The sequence below is a fragment of the Struthio camelus genome, chromosome 1 (assembly GCF_040807025.1).
Source record: "Struthio camelus isolate bStrCam1 chromosome 1, bStrCam1.hap1, whole genome shotgun sequence".
NCBI lineage: Eukaryota > Metazoa > Chordata > Aves > Struthioniformes > Struthionidae > Struthio > Struthio camelus.
The window spans coordinates 100,286,571-100,306,909 of NC_090942.1; the positions used below are offsets into that span (position 1 = coordinate 100,286,571).

Here is a 20,339-nt window from a genome sequence, read left to right on the forward strand (position 1 = left end):
TTGACTCAGGAACTGTTTTCCCACACCTTGCTGCTCATCTCTTGGCGAACAGCTTGTATCATCAGACTTTGTTTGGCAAGCTAAAACTCACTGCCTTGGCAGATGTACTGGAACATTTGTAAAAATCACACCATATGTTAGTAACTATTTTAACTATTTTCAATTTTCAAGTGTATTTTAAAAAGCTAATCATAGTTACTTTAGTCAAGGCTGCATCCTGAACAGAAGTATTTCTAAAAAGATGTCTTGGCCATCCTATCTCTGGCTTTGAATTATGAGAACTATCCTAAAAATGTTTTGAAAAATTTTTCATCAAATAATTAACACCAGTCTTTCCACTGAGGCGTCAACTGTGGGAAAGATAGCTTTTTTCCACTGTATGCTGTTGGTAAGAAATGCAGCCGAGTTTTCTGATGCTGACCACAACTTTCCAATATTGTCTTTTGACATGGTTTCACCCAGATCTTGTGGAAACATTATTTCTGCCAGCTTTCTACTAATTTAAGAATTTACAGGTAGGTAGATTGCTCCATAAGTCATATTTGTAAATGTTTGCGTGGAATTACACTATATTTTGGCTACTTAAAATGGTACCAGTATACATGTAACATGTTAAAGCCTGTAAGATTTGCATAAAGAGCTTGGAAATTTAAACCCTCAAGTCAGTCTGTAGAACAAATCTCATTGTTCTTAGAGTAGTACCAAGCCCAGGAAAATAGAGATGTACAATTCTGAGCCTAAAGCTAGAGTTTCTGTAAAATAATATAAACCGATGGTCATTAAAATCACAAGTAATTGGCAGGGGGAGGGGAGGGATTTGTGGAAAGAAGTTTAGGACCTTTCCTTTTCTTCTATAACATAATCCATGCAGTACAAAAGCACCGGTGTCTTTCATGAGTTTTCCTTCTAGTTCTTTTGCAGATTTTAGAGTTTCCCTTATTCAACAGGGGCTGAATTAAAAAGCAGGCATGCTCTCACCTCTCCCAAGGAAACTAGAGGTCTTTACTGGTCCAGTTTCAGAGCTACTGGTCTTTGTCTTCTTGGAGCTGGGCACTGGCAAAATGGCAAAGAAGGAAGATCTGTGTGTTGGCAGAAGTAATTCATTTTTCATCCGTTAGTCAGGAGCTGGCTGCCGAGCTTTGAACTCATTTTCTCTCAAGTTTTGCAGAAGCTAATTTGAACAGCATTTTTTAGGTAGTTTGAAAGTTTGGATGACTTTGAAAGTAGTATGTGTTGTACTTAAAATGTATTATTGTTGTCTGTTAGCGATGGACAGTTGAGTGAGAGAGAGTTACTGTGTACAAATATGTTTTGCATACCTATCAAAGACTGAAGAAGCATCTTGATGATTGCAGTGTGATCATTGTGATGATTACTGCCTTATACATAACATTTAAAGTTCCTAAACTGACAGAGTTTATTAGTCATAATTATTTAGAAAATATGCCGCAGTTTTGGTGCGTTCAGACTGAAGAAGCTTTTCTTCTGTACATTCTCCAGTTTGCTCCTCTTCCAGCAATGATACCGTAAAATGTTGAGAGGAACGCTCAGTGTGAACCTCGCTAAGATGAACCTTGCAGGAGTGTCAACCAGTGCGAACACACTGTAGTTTCTACCACAGAACCATCTGCTCTTGGGAGCTTATAACTTTCTAAGAGCTCTGCCTTGAGGATTGAAATTCCCATGAAAATTTTCAAAAGTTTATGCTAAAATGGTTCCATTTCAAAGTGCCAGCAAAGGCCTCATGAAGGGAGTGCACAGATATGAAAGCTGTATTCTGGTGTGGGAGGAAGGGGTAGTAGCCACCTAAGTACAGAAATAACCAGATGGTTTGAAATCTTAGCACAGAAGTAGCCCACAGTGAAATAAGCTGCAGTTGAGCAGTCTGGTTTATAACCAAATAAACGCACATAACCCAGAGTTTGATTTGGCCATGTTGTCAGACTTTGAAAATTGTAGCGAATGTGCTTAGTGGGATTTTGCCTGGCAATCCTGTCTAAGCAGCCTGAGCCGTGGAGCAAATTCCCAGGCAGAAGCATGCACTGGCCTTCTGGTGGAGGGGACTGAAGAGGCTTCACTCACTGACCAGGTGATGCAGCCCAGGCTGACTTGATCAGATGTTGCAGGTTATCTGAGCCAGTTTTAAATTGTGCCTGGTTTCTCTGTAGTGATAAAGGAGAACATTTGAGTGCTTCATATAGAATTTGAAAGGAGCAGGAGGATCTTAGTTCCTAGGGCTCACTGGAGAAAAAATTTCCAAAGGTGCACAGGACCAGGGCGTTTTGGGATGCGAACAAGCCAAAATGGAATTTTTGCAAGCTTGGTAACATTTTGAAGGTTCAGAGACTTGGAGAGTGAATTTTTTTCATATGCTTACATTTTCTGACTTAAAATGAAAAAGATCCCACCCTCCTTTCTCTTGTCTTCTATACATCAAAGTATATACAGCTATTTTTCCAGTGTTACATGTATGATGAACTCTGTGGTTTCAGGTGTAGTATGAGCCTGATTTCGTTGCTGTGAAAGCACTAATGTTTTCCAAGGTTTTCTTTTCTACCCCATCAGAAGATCTGAGACGTTTCCGATAGTAATATTTTCTCTTTTGTAAGGAAAAACCCTGGATGTTTTAAGTTAAGCATACTGCTTTGTACAGTAGTGATATCTGAACTGTGTTGACAATTTAGCGAGCGTTCTCCAGCCCTGGTGTTTTTAGTACCCTTTTAGCATTAAATACTTCCAGATGGGTATTACCTGATGGCTTGATTTTGCTGGGCATCAGGCTCCATTTCCCTAATCTGCCAGAGTAGTTTCCAGAATTAGTATTAAGCACAGAAATGCTCCTGTTTAGATTTGACTACTTGTATCTTTAGAGTTAATTAGGATTTTTTTTTGGATCAGCTTCTCAAAAGGGAATTCAACATCTTCTAGAGTCAAGTCCTTGTTTTGAGTTGGGTCTTGCCAAAAAATGAATGTTTATTCCCGTTCATTTATTCTACATCTTCAGAGAACTCATGTTAGCAGTGATGATTCCAAAGGGTAATGGGTGTCCATTGCATCAGTGGATCATTAGAAGATGAGAAAAGGATTTTTTCCTTTGGTGTTAAATTGCCTGCAGTCTTATATTATTCAGGGTTTAACAACCATTGAAGAAATGCTGTGTCAAAGCATAAGAAACCCTATTCAGCAAGTTCTATTATGTTATTTTACAAGTTTCTGTTACATTAAATGCTGCCAGATATGTTTATTTGCACTTATTTTGTCTCTTGGATAGTATTGGTGATTCTCTTATAGCTAACAACCCTTCTGAAATCTTAATCGCCAGTATGTAGATTTGTTTCCCTCTTTAAAGAGGTAGAGATACAAACCCGTATAATATAATGCTTATATAACCTATATCAGATAGCATATCCATGAATGCACACTCTTGTTTTCAGTCATATGTGTTAGATGGAGGAAATCAGTGCTTGGATTTTCTTGACTTGACTTGTTTGTCTGCTTCTCTGTTTTGATGCCTAACACTTAAAACAAGGAACACTGATACCGACCACTTTGAAAGAAGGATTGCCGTGTGCGCGAGTTTAGATAACATGGGGCTTGCTTTAAGCAGTCTTTTGAAATTCTGAAGTGTATCTCGTTTTCTGTGCTATGCCAGAGGAATAATACTATGGTGTTATCCAGGAACATTCTCTCTGGTTGCCTTTGGTTACTACATGTGAAACTGAGTAAAAACCAAACACTGCAAATGACCATGGGAACGTCTGTGTGGACAGTTTACAGAATTGCCTGTTGTAGCTCATGTGAAGAGATTTGCTTTTAGTAGAGTGAGATGGATCACAGAGACAAGTGTGTTGAAAAAATGGCACCTGGGCACCTCCTTCATCTGCAGTCTTGCATGTGATGTGTGGCTGCCAGGGTATTGTGGCTCAGCCACAAGAACGTTTTAAAGCACGTTACATCTAGGCAGGACACCCCGTGTTTTTCAGCTGACTTTCAGTCAGGCTGTGAGAACCATGACGTGTTCACTGTACTCTCCCTGCTCTGCTCCCGTAATCAGTCTTGTAAAAGTTTTGAAAGACTAGTAAATGTTTTACAGAAAAAGTGACATCCTTACAAGCAAGGAAAAGGAGGAGAAAAAGCAGCTAAATGTTGAGTCTTATCTGAAGAATCCAACTCTTTTAACTTTTTCTCTAAACAGTGCTTAACAATTAAATGGGAAATACTTTTCCGCATTAAAATTGTCATGAAGCAATGGGAAATACTTTTCAGCATTAAAATCATCGTGAAGCATTTTGTCATCAACAGCTGGGACAGTAAGTACCCACTCTCAGGCCCTGTCTCATTCATCCAAAGCTGGACTTTTTTTGCTAATACCTTTTGCATCACACCAGTGCCGAGCTGTCTCTCATATGCTGCCTTATCCTGAAAACAAAACAAAACAAAACAAAAAATAAACAAACAACCCCCAGAAAACTCTGCTAATAAGAGGTGATTTCCTGATCTTAAGAAGCTACAGCTCTTGTCTTTGTGAATCGTTGACGTTTCCCAGACTGGTAACTAAGTGGATGCTTAAGAGAACCTGTACACACACACATGCATGCCCAAAATGCCTTTAGGCTCACCAAGGGAGCGGAGGGCAGGGCAGAAAAAGAAAAAAAGCACCTGTTGCTACTTTCAGAGGTGATGCTGAGCAACTTAATAAAATATTTATTTCACTAGGCAAACCATTTTAGCCTACCATGACATATGGATACATACAAGGTAACCTGGGCTAAGTGGGAGGGCCAAAATCTCAAGATCTCAAATCTCACAGATTTGGAGCACCAAATTTGTGGGCAGTTCTTGAAGCATGCACTAGGTAAACAGCAGCTCTTTGGGTTGGGCACTGCCCTTCTGGAAGCCATTAATTGACCTCCTCTGCCTGCGAGCCTGCAGGGCTGCTAGTGATAGCCGCAGAGAGCGGTAACAACCACAGTGTCCTGCTGCTCTGTGTTAATGAGACCTTGCTCTTTAGGCCCAGAAAATTTAATAAAAAGTATCATTGCTGAACCCTCCAGGAGCAGAAGCATCAGCGGATAAGAATTCGGTACAGAACGAAGCCAGAAGGCTTCTTTGCACCTATGAAATGCCAGTTGAGTTCCAAGTTAAAACACGAGCTATGAGCAAATGTGAACGTAATGCCCACCCCACGTCGGTGGCTTCAGGGGTGTTGGGGAAGGCTCGGTTGCCCGTTTTCCCATTGCTTTAGTAAATGGAGCTGAGCTGTGCTGTGAGCAGCCGGGCTTGCAGGTGAAGGAGAGTTTCAGGCAGTAACTCCGCAAGTCACGATTTTCCGACATAGCTTCATAGTCTGCCAAGAATCTTGCATTTAAAGGGTGTTTAAACAGCCTTTATTCTGTTTAAAATTCATCACAAAACTGTTACTCTTAGTTGTTTAAAAAGGCATTTGCTGCAAGAGAAGCATGTGGTATTTCAAATGGAAGATGGATGGAAAACCTGACTACTTTTCACGTGCTTCCTACAGCTTTTGTTATTTCCTTGGATAAACATCAAAGTTTCCTGATTTTTAGATATTTGCATTCTATCTGTTGCCATTAAATGACTTCATTGATTTGAAAATAATTGTTATTATTATTCTAAGTTATAACCTACATCCTGGTAGAACTCTTGGTAAGGTTCTAAAATAAAATGCTAACAGCACCTCCTTTGCCTTTAAGGCTCTGATCAACTAAACAGCTTTTTTGTTTTGTCACCCAAATACGTGGATACTAACTGGTTGTCTCTTCCCTTGGGGAACACGTACCGAGAGGGGCATGAAGGAGGATGCCGGTTAAGTACTGCCAAGGTGACGTGGAAAGTACTGTAATGAATAGCATCAGTGGCAAACGTGATCTCAATTTAGCAGTGTACTACTGGGATCTTTCTCCGAGTTATAGTACCTGCTGCTGCTGCTGCTTTCTTTCCTTGTCCAAACCCGTGTGGAAGGGCTTAATCTAGCTGGAAGCAGAGTTTCTTCACCACTGGATCAAAGAGGGGGAAATGAGTTAAGAGGCACCTCAGTTTGCCTAAGCCTGTATGTCACGAAGCTGGGCTGGCTTGTCGTGGTGTAGAGCTGTAATTCTTAGCTAGTTCAGTGGAGCTTCTCCTAACATATATATGGGGGCAGATCCTGCCCCTCTGCATGAACGTAAGCAGCAACACTGGCCTAGTTTCAGAAGGCAGCATCAGAAAATCATGCGGGGGAGCTGTTTGAGATCTTACTCTGCTATAGAAAGGTACATTAGAACTGCAGCACCGTACGGATGATGTCCAGTGACTTCCCAGGGTTATTCCCTACAACTGCTTTTGCTCCCTCCTGCAGCTAATGAGGTATGGTGGTCTTGACGTGACCTTGTGTTACGTTAGTGCATGGAGCAATTTGTTACGTATTTGTAGATTCCTCTTCCTTTTTCTCTCTCCTAGAATGAGAAGGAAACTAAAGGGCCCTTAGAAAATGATGACTGATGGTAAGCGTTGTCTTGTAATTAAGCAGTCATTTTCTTCTATTTTCCTCTGCAGCCGAGCGTTTTACAAATATATCTAACAGCAACAAAAAGAGGAACTTCCAAATTTGTTTAGGGCTTTTTTTTTTTTTTGTCATTAGTACATAGCTTTGCCAAATTGTGTGGCGGAGATTAGTGCAGTTTCTGATGTGAAAGTTTTCAGTGCTTCAATTAGTTTGCACTCCTGACGTGTCCTAGATTTGTTGCTGCAGAATAGGGAGGGAAAAATTTTACAGCAGGGCCTCTTGTATTCTTGTAAGAGCTTGCTTCTCTGTGTCTACGTAATAAACTCCTCAGTAATAAGAACCTCCTCCTGACTCTGTGGGTTACAAGTTTCTAGAAAACTCTATCATTTTAGGTCAGGCAGAATTTACGGCAAAACACAGTTTTGTTGTTTTTGTCCGTTTTAAGAAATACATTTTAGATTAAAGAGTTTCTCTGAAATCAGAGGCCAGTCTTTCCATTCATCAGGCTATTCACTGATTGCCTGCTCTGAATGCTGTGAAGCTAAATCCTCTCTTCAGACAGTTTCATTCATGTTCCTGAGGCTGTTTGTCAAGTATTTGATAGTGTATATGTGTTACAGTAGCAATTTGCAGGGGTTAAATGAGTGTCTAGGAGAGAGTAATAAAAAACAACAGTACAAATCCCTCAGGGTTATTTTGTTTTCCCCTAATGACAGGCAGTATATCCTAGCAGAAGGAGCAGTTTCCTATGTTTGCGTGTGATGTGAGATACCATTATAGAATTTTAAAATACCAGTGGTATTTGACTGAAGTTTGAGGCTAGTACTCACCAGCTTACCTCTTGAATACATATACGCTTCTTGAATATGTATTAGCAAGTCTGTCTTGTAATTTTGCACTCACGGGAGAAAGGAACCAAAAAGGACTGTTTACTAATAGTCTAACAGAAAAAAAAAAAAACGGGATTCAAATTTTAAAACTAAAATTACTTTGTCCCCATCTATGGATCAGAATGAGGATGATTGCAAAAGAGGGCCGAGGGGGAAATTTGTTCCTTTTTTTTCATTTTACTTCCACTAAGAGTTTGATTTCATGGAACATTGGTCCTATTTCAGTAAATATTACAGTTACCTGATTTTTTTCAAAATTTTTTGTAATATTTTTAAAGTTTGCATTTATTGAGCACCATCTAGTGGACCAACTGCTATTTTAATTTAGAAAACAGCTGGTCTTTGCAGACTATATAGCAGATTGGAGCATGCAGTCTTTATAACGTGTCTAACATTAGTTTAAAGTATGTTTTTGACTAACTGTATAACAGCATCAAAAGACGAGGGGTTATTTTTGGCTGAAAAGGAGTCCTATGAAGAAAACTCAAGATGCGTGCCAGGCTTGTTGCCTATTATGTGTTACGTCGCCTTAGTTTGCCAAGCTTCAGCGAAGCTTTGCTTGTCTGCTTCTCTGCCTTACCACGGCAGACGTCTTTTAGGCAGTACGCTTTTCCAGGGAAGGGTTTTGAAATACTACTACTTTGTGCAGCACTTCACAAAATAAAGAGCAGGCTAATTGTCACTGTGATACAAATGCTCAGCACTGGCTGTGCTAGAGGTGAGCTCTGCAGTCCTCACTTGAGCACAACGTTCAGGAATCCGTCCAATTTCAGTTGTAGGAACAGAATGCAAAGTTTGACTCTTCAAAAATACCTGGTTTTCTTCAAAGAAAAAAGTCCCTTGGGAAAGCCTCCCTGTACGGTACACAAGTACAGAAAGCAAGAGGATTGTCAGGGGCTGCCTGAGGACTCGTGAGAAAGTCTCAGCTCGGTGGGTCTGCTCCGCGGGGTGCGGAGGAACGGGCTTGCTGTGCGCATTCGCCAGCACGAGCAAGAAGGGCTGCATCTCCTGAAAAACGAAGGCCGCTAGAAAGCTTGAGTGTTTCTGCAGTGCTGGCTACATCACCAGCAGCCTATTGCTGCCTCTTAAACGAGGTTTCTTTGGCAGTAAGCCCTTGGTTAGGCAGCTTCAGTTGCAACTGGAGGGAGAGCAGGAGGGAGCTGCGTGCCTGGGCATCAGACCCTGGCAGAAGCTGCGGGCAGCCGGTGCACTCGCTCGGTGATGGCGAGCGAGCGCTGGAGGGAAGATCTCCCTGGAGTTTGCTCTCTCTCCCCTACTCTCTCTGCCCTGGGAGCGCCGCAGCCTGAGGGGCAGTTAGCTTCACTGCGGGGAGGTGTAATACTAAAAATAGAAGGAAATCACAGTCACATTCTTAGCAAATGCACCAAATAGTAACATCTTGCACTTTAAAGTTACTTGAGTTTTAACATTTCATCACTTAAAGGTTTGTTGGTTTTGTTCAGTTCACATGTTTTGGACAGCGAAACAAGTGGGTCAGTTTTTCTCTGTGAATCTTATGTATTATCATAATAATAATGTGTTTAGGTTTTCAAATGATACATGGAAGCATTTCACTTCATTTTTCCAAAACTTAAATGTAAGGATCAGTTTACCCTCCAGATTTAAGAGAATCGAGCACTTAAATAACGTCTTCTCCTCTTTTTCTTTCTTTCTTTCTTTCTTTCCTGAGTTTTTAAAGTAGTGATGGTGTAACAGGCTTAAAAAAAAAAAAAAAAAGCCTCATCGTGATATTGTGTTGTAGCATAACATCTCCAGAAAAAAGTGGCCACTAATTTTGCGGATAGGAAAATTAAATGTTTGGGGTTTTCCTTTTCCAGATTTAAGAGTAGCTTGAACCAATAGCTGTGGATGCTGTTGTACATGTGTTCATCTGGTTGAATGGATGATTTCTGTTTTCTAATCCACTTAGCTCCTGCTGACTACAGCAGGAAACGTGGACCCCAAAAGGTCATAATATCTGGGTAAACATATTTAGTGTGAGGAGTCCTCTTTTGTTACAGATTTAGAGGTAAATCTTATATGCTGGAAAATAACCATTTGCAGCGAGACATGGCTCTTTTTTCCTTTTTGATGGCCTTGAACTAAAATATTAGCCAGAATGTTGGAATTTAAGAAAACACTTAAATTGTTTCCTCTCTTTCTCTGTTTCTCCTCTAGCCCTGGGATTGTATACAGTAAATGCAGTATATGGAGATACTATTATTATGCCCTGTCGTCTAGAAGTACCGGATGGTCTTATGTTTGGAAAATGGAAATATGTAAGTATAGCTTACCTTAACCTTAATTCATTAGAGCTAGTATAAAAAGATACGTATTGTAGTGTGTGTAAGTCTACAAGATTCCAACCTATAGAATTTCTTCCAAGTATAAGGTACTTATTTCTGTGTGTGTAAGACAAGATTACAATCTGTGTAATTTCTGCCAAGTATAGATTAGCAGTATGAGGATCTCATTGCTCAAGAGAAATAAGTATTCAGGACTTCTCTGCCAACTAGTGTTAGAAAATTGGCATGTTACCCAGTGGTGTCTCACTAGTTTGACAGAACCATCTCTGCACGTTTGAATACTCTTGTAGCAGGCTGCCTGAAGCAGAGAGTGCTTCATCCCTGGGAAAACTGTTCCACGTGTTTGGTTGATCTGACAGTCACTCAATGCTGTGTCACGCTTCAGTGTGTTTTATGCCCAGTGAAGAGTGCAAAGCCAGCCTTCATAGAATCATTGGTGGTTTCTCTCTGCCGTCGCTGGCATGCAGAAAACAGAGGCACACCACAAACATGCCAGGGCTCTGATGATTATCCCAACTGGCTTGTAGTGGAGACACCACAGAATGCACTTTTCCTACATCCAGGGCCAAAAGGAGAGTAAGTAGCTCAGAGTCCCTGGAACACTGAAAGCATACATGGAAAAAACGCGCTAGGACAGCAAAACCCTTTAGCTTCTCAGACTGACATTAGAAAAAGTATTTTTCTCACTTTTGTAAAGTTAACTTAGATCTCCTCTTATGCTCAAACCAAAATGTTACCAGCAGGTAATTTGAGGAGTGGCAGTGCCGTTTGCGCGGGAGTGACTATGCAGCCTGAACTTCTACTCTGACAGTGGCATTGTGCTTTAAGATTATGTAGTTCTCTCTCTCTTTTCCTGAATGGCATCCCCGAGGCCATTTTAAAGCAGAAAGATCTAACACCCTGCAGTTGTTAAATAATCCCCACTGGCTCTTTCCTTTGTAACTGGAGGTTTGCAGTCTTTACAGATTTCACCCACTCGAGAGTTCCTGTTCCACGAACACGTTTTGGGATGCTAAGTCAGAAGTCTATGGAAAATGTTTCCGTAAAAGGGAGGGCAAAAATATTTGATGCGAGCATTCAAACGATTCAGGGCCTACGTTTTACAATGTGTTTTTTGGTTTATTGGCTGCTTTTAGGAAGATGGAAGTTGATCTCTGTGAAGATGCAAGGCTATTTTGAGAAAAAGAAATCCATTTTCTTTTTACAGTGCATTTGGATTGTTCACCTCAGACAATTACTCGTCAGCAAATGGAGACATTATGACTTGTTATAAGTGTGCACGTATCACACACAACATCTACCACGATATAAAGGGGCACAGAACCTTGTGAAGCCTTACGTGCAAAAAAGTCTGTGAAGTTACACTTGCTTGAAAATTTTTGACGTAGTCCATACCATTAAGTGAAACTTATACCGTTCTCTCTCCCCAGGCAGCTCCCAGCATGGCAGCACTTATGGTGAGGGGGGTTGTTTCTTTGGGGTTTTTTTGGATAAGGTTATTATTTCACTAGAAGAAAGAATAATTTTGGTTTCTACTCGGCTGTCTTGGAAGTAGCTCTTCTGGTGCCTGACGCAAACTTGGAAGCACCGAGAGAAGTACGTTGATTCTGGTGCAGCTGGAGCAGACTGTTTGCTTCAGTTAGTACTTGTGAATGCTCATGCACCGGATAGTCTTAGAGTTAAGAGCTCATTTGCACTCAATAGCCAACTTCTGATGTTTCAAGACAGTCCTGTTCTTCCTGACTGATGGTCATCTAAAATAATCCAAGTATGGATTTAAACGTGGGAAAGCGAGAAAGATTGTAAGGGAATTCAGAATTCACATTAGCTGTTGTCTCCTGTTCCCTGCCACAGCTCTGACACCCCTCATCTCTTGTCACAGCATCGTCATGCTTTTGCAGGCTCTGCAGTCAAGCTGAGATATTGTGCTGGGAACATGAGTAGTCCTTACGGGGACAGTGTCCGTCTCTTTTCTATGTGTGTGGGGGAGAAACTGAATCCAGCAGAACTCAGCCTGTAACTTTGTCTCTCATAAAAATTAATTTTTGATATGACAGGTTTCTGCAAGACTCTCCTTTTTGTATTCCTTCTTAGGATAGCAACTGCATACTGATGCAAGGAGGATATGTAGAAAATAATATTTTGTCGATTTTCTTGAGGTGCATAAATAACAAGATTTGTATGTATATTCCCATGCCACAAGCTTTTGGGTCTTCAAAAAACAAACCAAAAAGCTAATTTAGAATAAAATAGGTAGTTATGCCTGATTAAATCCTGCATTTGGAGTGAAATCTGAATATCCCAGACATGCAGTATGAATATGTAAAACAGCTATCAAAAAAGGCAACTGAAGCTTTTGAGCCTACCTCATGAATGCCTCCGTTTCAAATACTTTTTCATATACACAAGTCAGGCGGTGCCAGAACCACCAGCCTTGATCACAGAAAGCCCTATGCTATGCTGGGATTGGGCATAAGGACTGAAATTATTTCTACTGATATTCTGCATGTGTACCACAGCAGTCTTAAACTTGCCCTTGCATAACACTGAATTTCCTGTCTGTACAGCAGAAATTAGTCAGCAAAAAAGTAATCTCATGGAGTTTTCAGATTTTTAAAAATATGGTTTTGCACCATTTCCAGATCTTGAAGCACTTCCAAATGAGTCTGAGTGTTTATGAATAATAGAGGTGTTTATTCTTTTATTGTAGGAAATGCCAAATGGTTCTCCAGTATTTATTGCCTTCAGATCATCAACCAAAAAAAATGTACAGTATGATGATGTACCAGACTACAAAGACAGGTTGTCGCTCTCAGAAAACTATACGTTATCCATCAAGAACGCAAGGATCAGTGACGAAAAGAGATTTGTATGCATGCTAGTAACTGAAGATGATGTTTCCGAAGAGCCAACGATAGTCAAAGTGTTCAGTAAGTAAAACTAGTTGTCACTACCATTAACATCATATCCGAATCTTAAACTAAGGAAACTTTTGTTTAAAGGAAAGATTAAAGCCAAGAAAGTAAGTTTGAGTGAATAAATTACTAAGACGAGCAGATTTATGCAGTTTTAAAAAATATAATCTATTGGTAGCATTTACATAACAGGACTGCTGCACTTACAGTTTATTCATGATAAGTGTTGGCTCAAAGAGAATTTTAAGCTTTGATAATGACTCACTTACGTGATGTCATTTGGCCTTAGAAATGAAAAATGTAAAATTAGCACTGATTATTTTTCATTTGTTCTATGAGTGAATTTTTCTGCAGGAGAAAAGTATTAACTGTATGTGGTCTGAAGTATTAGATGTCAGTTTAGAGGTTTAAAGCAGCCCAGAGGAGGTAGTAGACAATGGTATGAACTTTGAGTGAGAGACTAAGGCTGGAAAACAAGTTGCTAGCCCAAGATGCATGTTTTGTTCTCTGCTGAGCTACCAGGAGGAATACCAGCCTGCAATTCTGTTGTATAGCAAGGAAGAGCAACAAAAGTTTATTAGCCTTTTGACAACACTACAAATTATTAGTCACAATTGAGATTTTCGAGTGCTGGATATGTATGTATGGGGGTTTTATTTGTTTTGTATGTTTTTTTTTTTTTTTTTTTTTAAGTCAAACAGTAAATCTCACAGAAACCTGGTTTCCTGAGGCTTCTTATTTAGCAGCTTTTGAAGATCCTCCCTTTAATGATGACTGAAGTTAGATTTGAGATTCTCAAAGCATCTAGTCTATTGAAACAGTAGTGTGGCATTTACACCTTTGAGCATACTCTGAGAGCTATTTACAGAGGATCAACTTTAGTCATGAAAGAGTTAGTCTCTTTGTGGTCTCCAGTGCCCTAGAGACAATGGTACATCTGTATTAGCAGCTTAGCTTCCACGAGATTGGACCTGTAGAGCAAAACAGTCAGTGCTGAGGAGCCAGCATCCCCACAATACATGTTTCAGGGAATTTTACTTTGAACTAGATTGAGTCTGGCCCCATGTACCAAATGGCTGTTGGTGGGAAGCATTGAGTGAATCTCTGAAGAACAGCTTTTGGTGTAGTTTCATCCCAAAGGACTGGTCTGCAGTGCAAACCAAGGTACTCTGAGTCACAGTCCTGCTCTGGACTCAAACACAAGAATGGACAAACCTGGGCTTTTCCAGGTGGTGTTGCAGAGCAGAAGTACAATCCTCTGTACTCTGACTCAGTCTGTGAAGAAGTCTTTTCCTCCTTTTTATGGACTTAAGGGAGGCACAGATCTGCTGAGCTAAAGTTAGCTTTTGTAAATACTGCCATATGATTGCACTGGATATCTTTCTCAACTTCCTATTTTTATATTGCTTTATTTGGCCTTTGTAGCTCTTCAGATGCAGATTTACACGCTCAAAGTAGGTCTCTGTTGTCAGAGCACATTGCTTGCAGGGATAGGCAGCTTCAAACAGATCATTTCTACTTGAAAAACGTAAGTATATTTTAGAAGGCCAATCTTAAAGAGTTCTTTCAGGGAGAAGGTGTCAGGGGTTCTTCAGCGTTGCTTTGGCAGAAGTCTGTCGGTGGCGTAAATCAGTTTGAAGGTAGATAGGAGTCAACAATAATTCCTTTCCCTCATTTCACTTTGAATTTGACTGAAGAACAAATGAATTAATGACGACAGGGACAAGTGTGCTCAGAGCACGCATTTCAAAGGAAATGATAAAGAATTATCATGTTTACTTATCACACAGCAGTAAATATGTAGATGAGACTATAGTATATGGTGAATGAAATACTAACTGCTTGAATTAGCGTATACTGTACTAAGTATTAACTCAGTGCTAACAGCCATGGAGCACAGTTTGTGCGTTTGATAGTGTGCATTAATACTAATAGAGACAGCTTCTATTCACTAGGAAAACAAGAAGAGAAAATACCACACGTGTAATGGGGCTGACTTAACACTGCAAGAAAAAATTACCTTTGCAGTTTTTCATTTTGAGTTTACAACTTCAGGGTTCCAAATACACACTTTTGCATTTAACTTCCTTGAGTCTGGTTTTGTGGTGGTTTTTTTGTTTGTTTGCTTGTTTCCTTAATAAGGAAACAGTTAAGAGTAGCTTGCAGGCTTCATTTATTTAACCAGTGGAGTTTCTAAGCTCCTTGAACCACAGATACCGAGCTCAGCAGCAGCAGCAGCGTGAACCCTTGTTAGCTGGAAGTCTTGGCTATCTGACAGTCTCCCATATCCCAGAAGGCTTGACTGAAGCTAAGTTTCACTGGAGCTTGTCGCATCCTCTGCTGTGCTACCTGATTAACTCAGAACTAACGAGCTGAAGTGGCTCACTGCACAGGTACCACCTGCTAGTCACACTCTCTGGATTACTTCAACAAGCTCTACCAGCTTTCCAGATGGAACTTGTCAGCATCTTTTTCTGGAATTAAATGGCCGGAGTTTGCAAAGCAGACCAGCCCTGCAGACATTAGCTGCTATCCTGCTACAGTGATGTTTGGCTTTTGCAGACGGTGAGCTCTTTTCTCCCCTATTATAATACCTGTGTGGAGCTGCAAAGTGCCCTGGTAAGCTCTCCAGTCAAGAGATAAGCAGTGTGCTGAAGTTACAAACCCCCCAAAGTGTGTTCTGCTGTGATAGTAAATGCCAAATAAGTCTTTTATAGTGAATTACCTCCCAGCCTGCTCTGTGGCTGTTAGGATTTGGCAGCGGGCGTTTCCTTTTCCGAGACTGCTCTGAAAGAGCAGGTGGCTGCCTCTCGACTAGAGCATCTGCTCAGTAACCAGAGCGCTCAGAGCAGCAGGAGCCACAAAGAGGCCCCAGAGCGGGGGGGCCTCACGCTCCCCCTTGGTGAGCAGTGCGAGAGGAGTACAAAGCCCAGAGCAGGTCATCGTGAGCGCAGTCCTGGGGGAAAAGACAGATGAATGGAAGGAAAGTTTAGCTGGGGGCGGGTGGGGGAAAGTTGTGTTTTGTGATTTGAGGTTATCAGCTGGGTGACTGTGACAGGAAACCAACTATGCCTGTTTATGGGACCAGAAAATCTAACCCAGAAGGCCTGTTACTGGTCTGGGAAAACCTACTTTGCTTGAATTGACACAAAAATGCTTTGTCCTTGACTGGTTCTTACAGAAAATAGGTTAACTTTTTTCCTTTAAAGCTAACAAAAGAGAAATAAATGTGCATGTATCTTAAAAAAAAAAAAAATCTTTTACTGTGTTAGCCTTTTGAAGACATTGTGATGGTTTTGTTGTATAGCTTTGACCATTTCCTTTGTTTATTTTTGTTTTTTGCCCCAGGCAAGTTGTCTGAGAAAGTCAAATAAATAGCTTCTTTTATTGCCTTTTATTTCCCTTTGGATCTGTTCTTTTTGTTGCATTTTGGCTTAATCTTCCAAGCACAGAGCATCTGTGCACATGTGTACGCACTGGCATACACACACGTATACACACATGCACACAAAAGACATGGGTTTTCACCGAATCGTGCTAGCAGGAGCAGTGCCACCTGTAGATCAGTGACTTCATTGGTGTGTTGAAATTTTGACAAGATGCTGTGAAGATAACTTCATTGGAAGCTTGATTGGAAAAAAGGTGCTGTAAACTGGGATGGCTAAGGAAGGTTCAATCTGTAAAAGTATGTAATATGTGTGCTTATTTAAGCCGTACACTAGAGTGCAGAGACTTTCTTTGGCTGTATAAGCATTGATATTTTTTTTTTTTCTCCTCCTTTACCCTTCCCCCCCTTCTTTTAAACTTGAAGCAAAACCAGATCCTTGTGGAGATAAAAATTTGCATTCCGGGCTTCAGGCCAAACTGAATTTTAACAGAAAAGTTATATAGTCTCTAGAAAATAGTATTTTATGATGGAAACACTGATAGATCTTCCACTTTGGCAAGCTAGGGGGTCCATCTACCATTTAAAAAAAAAAAAAAAAAGTAAATCAGATGACATATTGGCACCGAAAAAATTTTATTTTTTAAAGAGAGACATAACTGACTCAAAATGAATTAAAGTGCCTCACTTACCTCTGTCATCCAAATTTCTTAAATGTAACAATAGTAGCTAAGAAAGATAAACATCAGAAGAATGATTAGTCTGAATTTGTCCAGTTAAAATGTGACAACTCAGCTACAGTAATATTGACGGTAAAGCTGTTTTTAATATTGCTGTATTTTCTGTTGATTCTTTCTCCAGCATGTCCCTCATAGAGATCAGACAGGTTTTCTCCTCCCAAGTCTGCCTGGCTAGAACATATTTTATCAGTATGCGTAAAATTAAGTATGGAAATTATGACAAATTCTAAGGACCTCTCTCTCTCTCTCTCTCTCTCTCTCTCTCTCTCTTTTTCTTCAGCCCATTAGCTAATTTTTAGGTAGAAGTATCTCTTTTTTTTCTTTTTTTAATAGCAAAGTATAGATAAAACTGTATCAGGCCTGACTTTTATGTAGTCTCAGAGTCCATATTGCTGTATCAGAGTGGCTTTTATTTTTTCAAAAAACTGTGTGCCTTTACTAGTACTTTTATCCTATTTATGTTTTAGAACAACCATCTCAACCAGAAATCTTACATCAAGCAGACTTCTTGGAAACGGAGAAGCTAAAAATGGTAAGAGTGGCATTCTCCCTCCAAGTTTTGTACCTGAAGGCTGCTTGAAGCGCCTTTACAAGCAAGACCAAGAGGTGTGATGGACTTTAGGCTAAGAGAGGGTGTGGGTGTGTAGGGGGGGTATGGGGGGGGGGGTAAAGAGATTGTGTTCCACAAGCAGACTTAGCACAGAGTAGCTCCCGCCAGCAACATCACTTTAAGTGTTGCCCGCATCACAAGTAGGTGCCATCCTGACCTTAGACCCATTACCTAACCCTCTTCCTAATTATACCTAAGCATCACTGATGTGATTTTAAAATGTTTGGGGTTAAGCATTTGAACTTTCTAGAAATGTTACCTGAATAAGCATAAATGAACATAGAATTCTGTTTAAATGTGGTGGAGGAAAAGATGACCAGTTTCTCTCTCTTCTGCAGCTCGGGGAATGTGTTGCAAGAGATAGTTATCCAGAAGGCAATGTTACGTGGTACAAAAATGGGAAAGTTTTGCAGCCTGTGGAAGAAGGTAATTTCTTTCAGTATTGGACAACATCCCTGAATCCACAGATAGGTGTATATGTGAATAACTATTTACATGAGTTGCTCTGTTTTAAAGTATTGTTCCTTTGAGGAAAACTACTGATGCACAACATGAAACTGGGAAGAAGCTTTTAAGCCTTTCAGAGCGCTCAAGCCACACCATATACTTTCTCTCCGGCATGTCAAGTTCTAGCTTAAAAACCAAATTGTGAGGGAGAAGGCCTGCCTTTGTTAATGCTATTGCAAGACTATCCTTGAGTCTATGTTAAGTAGCTAGTTAGGAACCTATATCTAATTTCCAGCTTTTCATTAGGTATTAAATGTCTCAATTTAATAGAGACACACCTGTCCAGCAGTGTGCTTTGGATCATGTAGGTCATCATCTCCTTCTACTGGAGGTATTTATTCTCAAGGAGATTTAGAAGGATAACATTTTTCTTCCCTCTCAACTTTGATTTCGCTAGGTTGAACAAGCAATGTTATTTTAACTTCCATAAAATGGTAATGCCTATAAAATTATGTTATAAATGTGGTTATTAGTTCTTTTTGCCAGTATTTTTGAGGCATTCTTGCTATCCTACAAAGTAAGCTGAGATTTTTATTCAAAAAACCAACAGTTTGCAAGTAGGTTTTTGTTTTGATTTAAAATCTACCGAATGTTAGAAATGTGTTGTGGATAAAGCGCTGCAAGTATATTTCAGTGGCAATACGGTAGTCTTTTGGGCAATTTGTCATGTTGCTTGCATGTTTGCAGACCGCTAGCAAATAGCGCAAGCGAGCATGCTGTATCTACAGTAGGAAAAAGGTTGCAGATTCTAGCCGTATGATACTAAAACAATATTTCCTTTTCAGTTGTGGTCATAAATTTGCAAAAGATTGTGGACAAATCAACTGGGCTCTTCACCATGACATCATCTCTTCAGTACATGCCAACAAAGGAAGATGCAAATGCAAAGTTTGCTTGCACTGTGACATATTATGGACCATCTGGACAGAAAACAATACAGTCTGAGCCAGTAGTCTTTGACGTTCACTGTAAGTTTTTTAAAACATCTATTGCTGTATACAGTCCACCTGGGGGAAAAAAACAAAATCAGAGACAGTTCATAAAATTACAGGAGCATTGCTACTTGACTGTTGGGAGTGTTTTTTCAAAGCCAGTTTGCAGCAAGAAGATCTGAGTACGTTATTTATCTAATTTATACTTATCTTCAAACTTGCCAGAGTTTGCTTCCTTGCTAGCTAACACTAGAATACTGAATATCAGGATCGCATTGACAAGAGGAAAGTAATAACCACAGTAAGCTACAGTGAAATGGGATTTTCAAGAACTTCAACAGAAGTTAGAGTGGTTGATTAGAATGGGCGATCCTCTACTAAGGATCAAAGATGACTCTCTGTACCCTCTGAAATGTTCAATGAATACACTGTGCAGTTTTCAGCACACTTTAAAATGCTGTTCAAATGTGCACAAAGGAGATTCAGCATCAAATAGCTAATGCTGGTAGACTGCCTTGCAGAAAACATGGTAACTTCTCTGCAGCTGTAAGATGCTGACTTTTATATCTAAAATATGTATTTGAATATTGGTGGATTTTTATTTTTTTAGTTGGGAATTTGTGTAACTAATTATTTCCAGCTGATTTAAGTCCCAAAGCAACTTGCTTACTGCAAGACCAACATGGATATTGTAATCCTCCTTTGAGTAAAGAAAACAGACATTTGGCAAGAATAGGTCAAAGGAGATGGCAGCAGTCAGAGAGACTGGAAAAGGCATTTCAAAGTCTTGTAAAACAACACTTCTGTAGGACTGTAGAAGGCAGCAGGTCATGGTAGAAGGAAGGACTGGAACGAGAGATGTTCAAGGCGAACGTCCAGTAAATTGTTGTTATCTGTATGCTTTAGGTATTACCTTAGCTTCTAAAGAAAAATCTCTGGTTTGGGAATGCTACTTTAGTCCAGACATCTAATGTGACTTTTAATTAAAGTCAGAGCACAAATTTAAGAGGAGTAGTGTGCATGTTTTATCGTTATGAGCAGGCCGTTTCCACTGAGAGAAAGTAGGCAATGAAACTGATAAAAATAATATGCCTCCTATAGCTCAGGATTCTCCAGGTGCTAGTTTTTTTTGTTTAATCCTGAAGGCTTCTGAAGGTACTGGAGATGCTTTGCAACATGTACTTTGTAAAGACAGTGCAACAGAAAGGACATGAAGTATAAATTAGTTACGTCCCCAGAGTTTTGCCACTAACAAATACAGAGACATCTGGATTTCATGCGTGCCCTGAGAGCTCTATGCAGCTGTCATTTCTCTACTATAGTAAAATATTAAATATATATAAGTAACCCAAAGTTGGTACACATTTAAGGTCAGAATATGCAAAGTATGAGGCTGTTTTTATTTGCTGAAGTCAGTGTTTTGTGCTTAAAGTTTTCCAGCATTGGAGCTTTAATATACATCATCTCTTTTCTAACAACTTGGTAATGCAGTGGAATACAAAGAGAAATAGTAATGCACACTGGATGTTTGCAGCCAGCAGATGTTTGC

General features: G+C 40.0%; 1 protein-coding gene across 14 annotated transcripts in view; it reads left to right on the forward strand.

Moving 5' to 3' along the window:
• Positions 1 to 20,339, forward strand: part of ALCAM (activated leukocyte cell adhesion molecule) — a 128,134-nt gene that overhangs the window by 80,380 nt on the left and 27,415 nt on the right. For 13 of the 14 annotated variants that reach the window (XM_068907467.1, XM_068907453.1, XM_068907475.1 and 10 more), the window contains exons 2-6: positions 9,574 to 9,674; positions 12,412 to 12,631; positions 17,209 to 17,273; positions 17,690 to 17,777; positions 18,644 to 18,826. In XM_068907467.1, the coding sequence (XP_068763568.1) occupies positions 9,574 to 9,674; positions 12,412 to 12,631; positions 17,209 to 17,273; positions 17,690 to 17,777; positions 18,644 to 18,826 (657 nt within the window). Of the gene's footprint in view, positions 1 to 6,100; positions 6,367 to 9,573; positions 9,675 to 12,411; positions 12,632 to 17,208; positions 17,274 to 17,689; positions 17,778 to 18,643; positions 18,827 to 20,339 lie in introns of those variants that run through there. The other variant, XM_068907528.1, reaches the window with a different exon arrangement.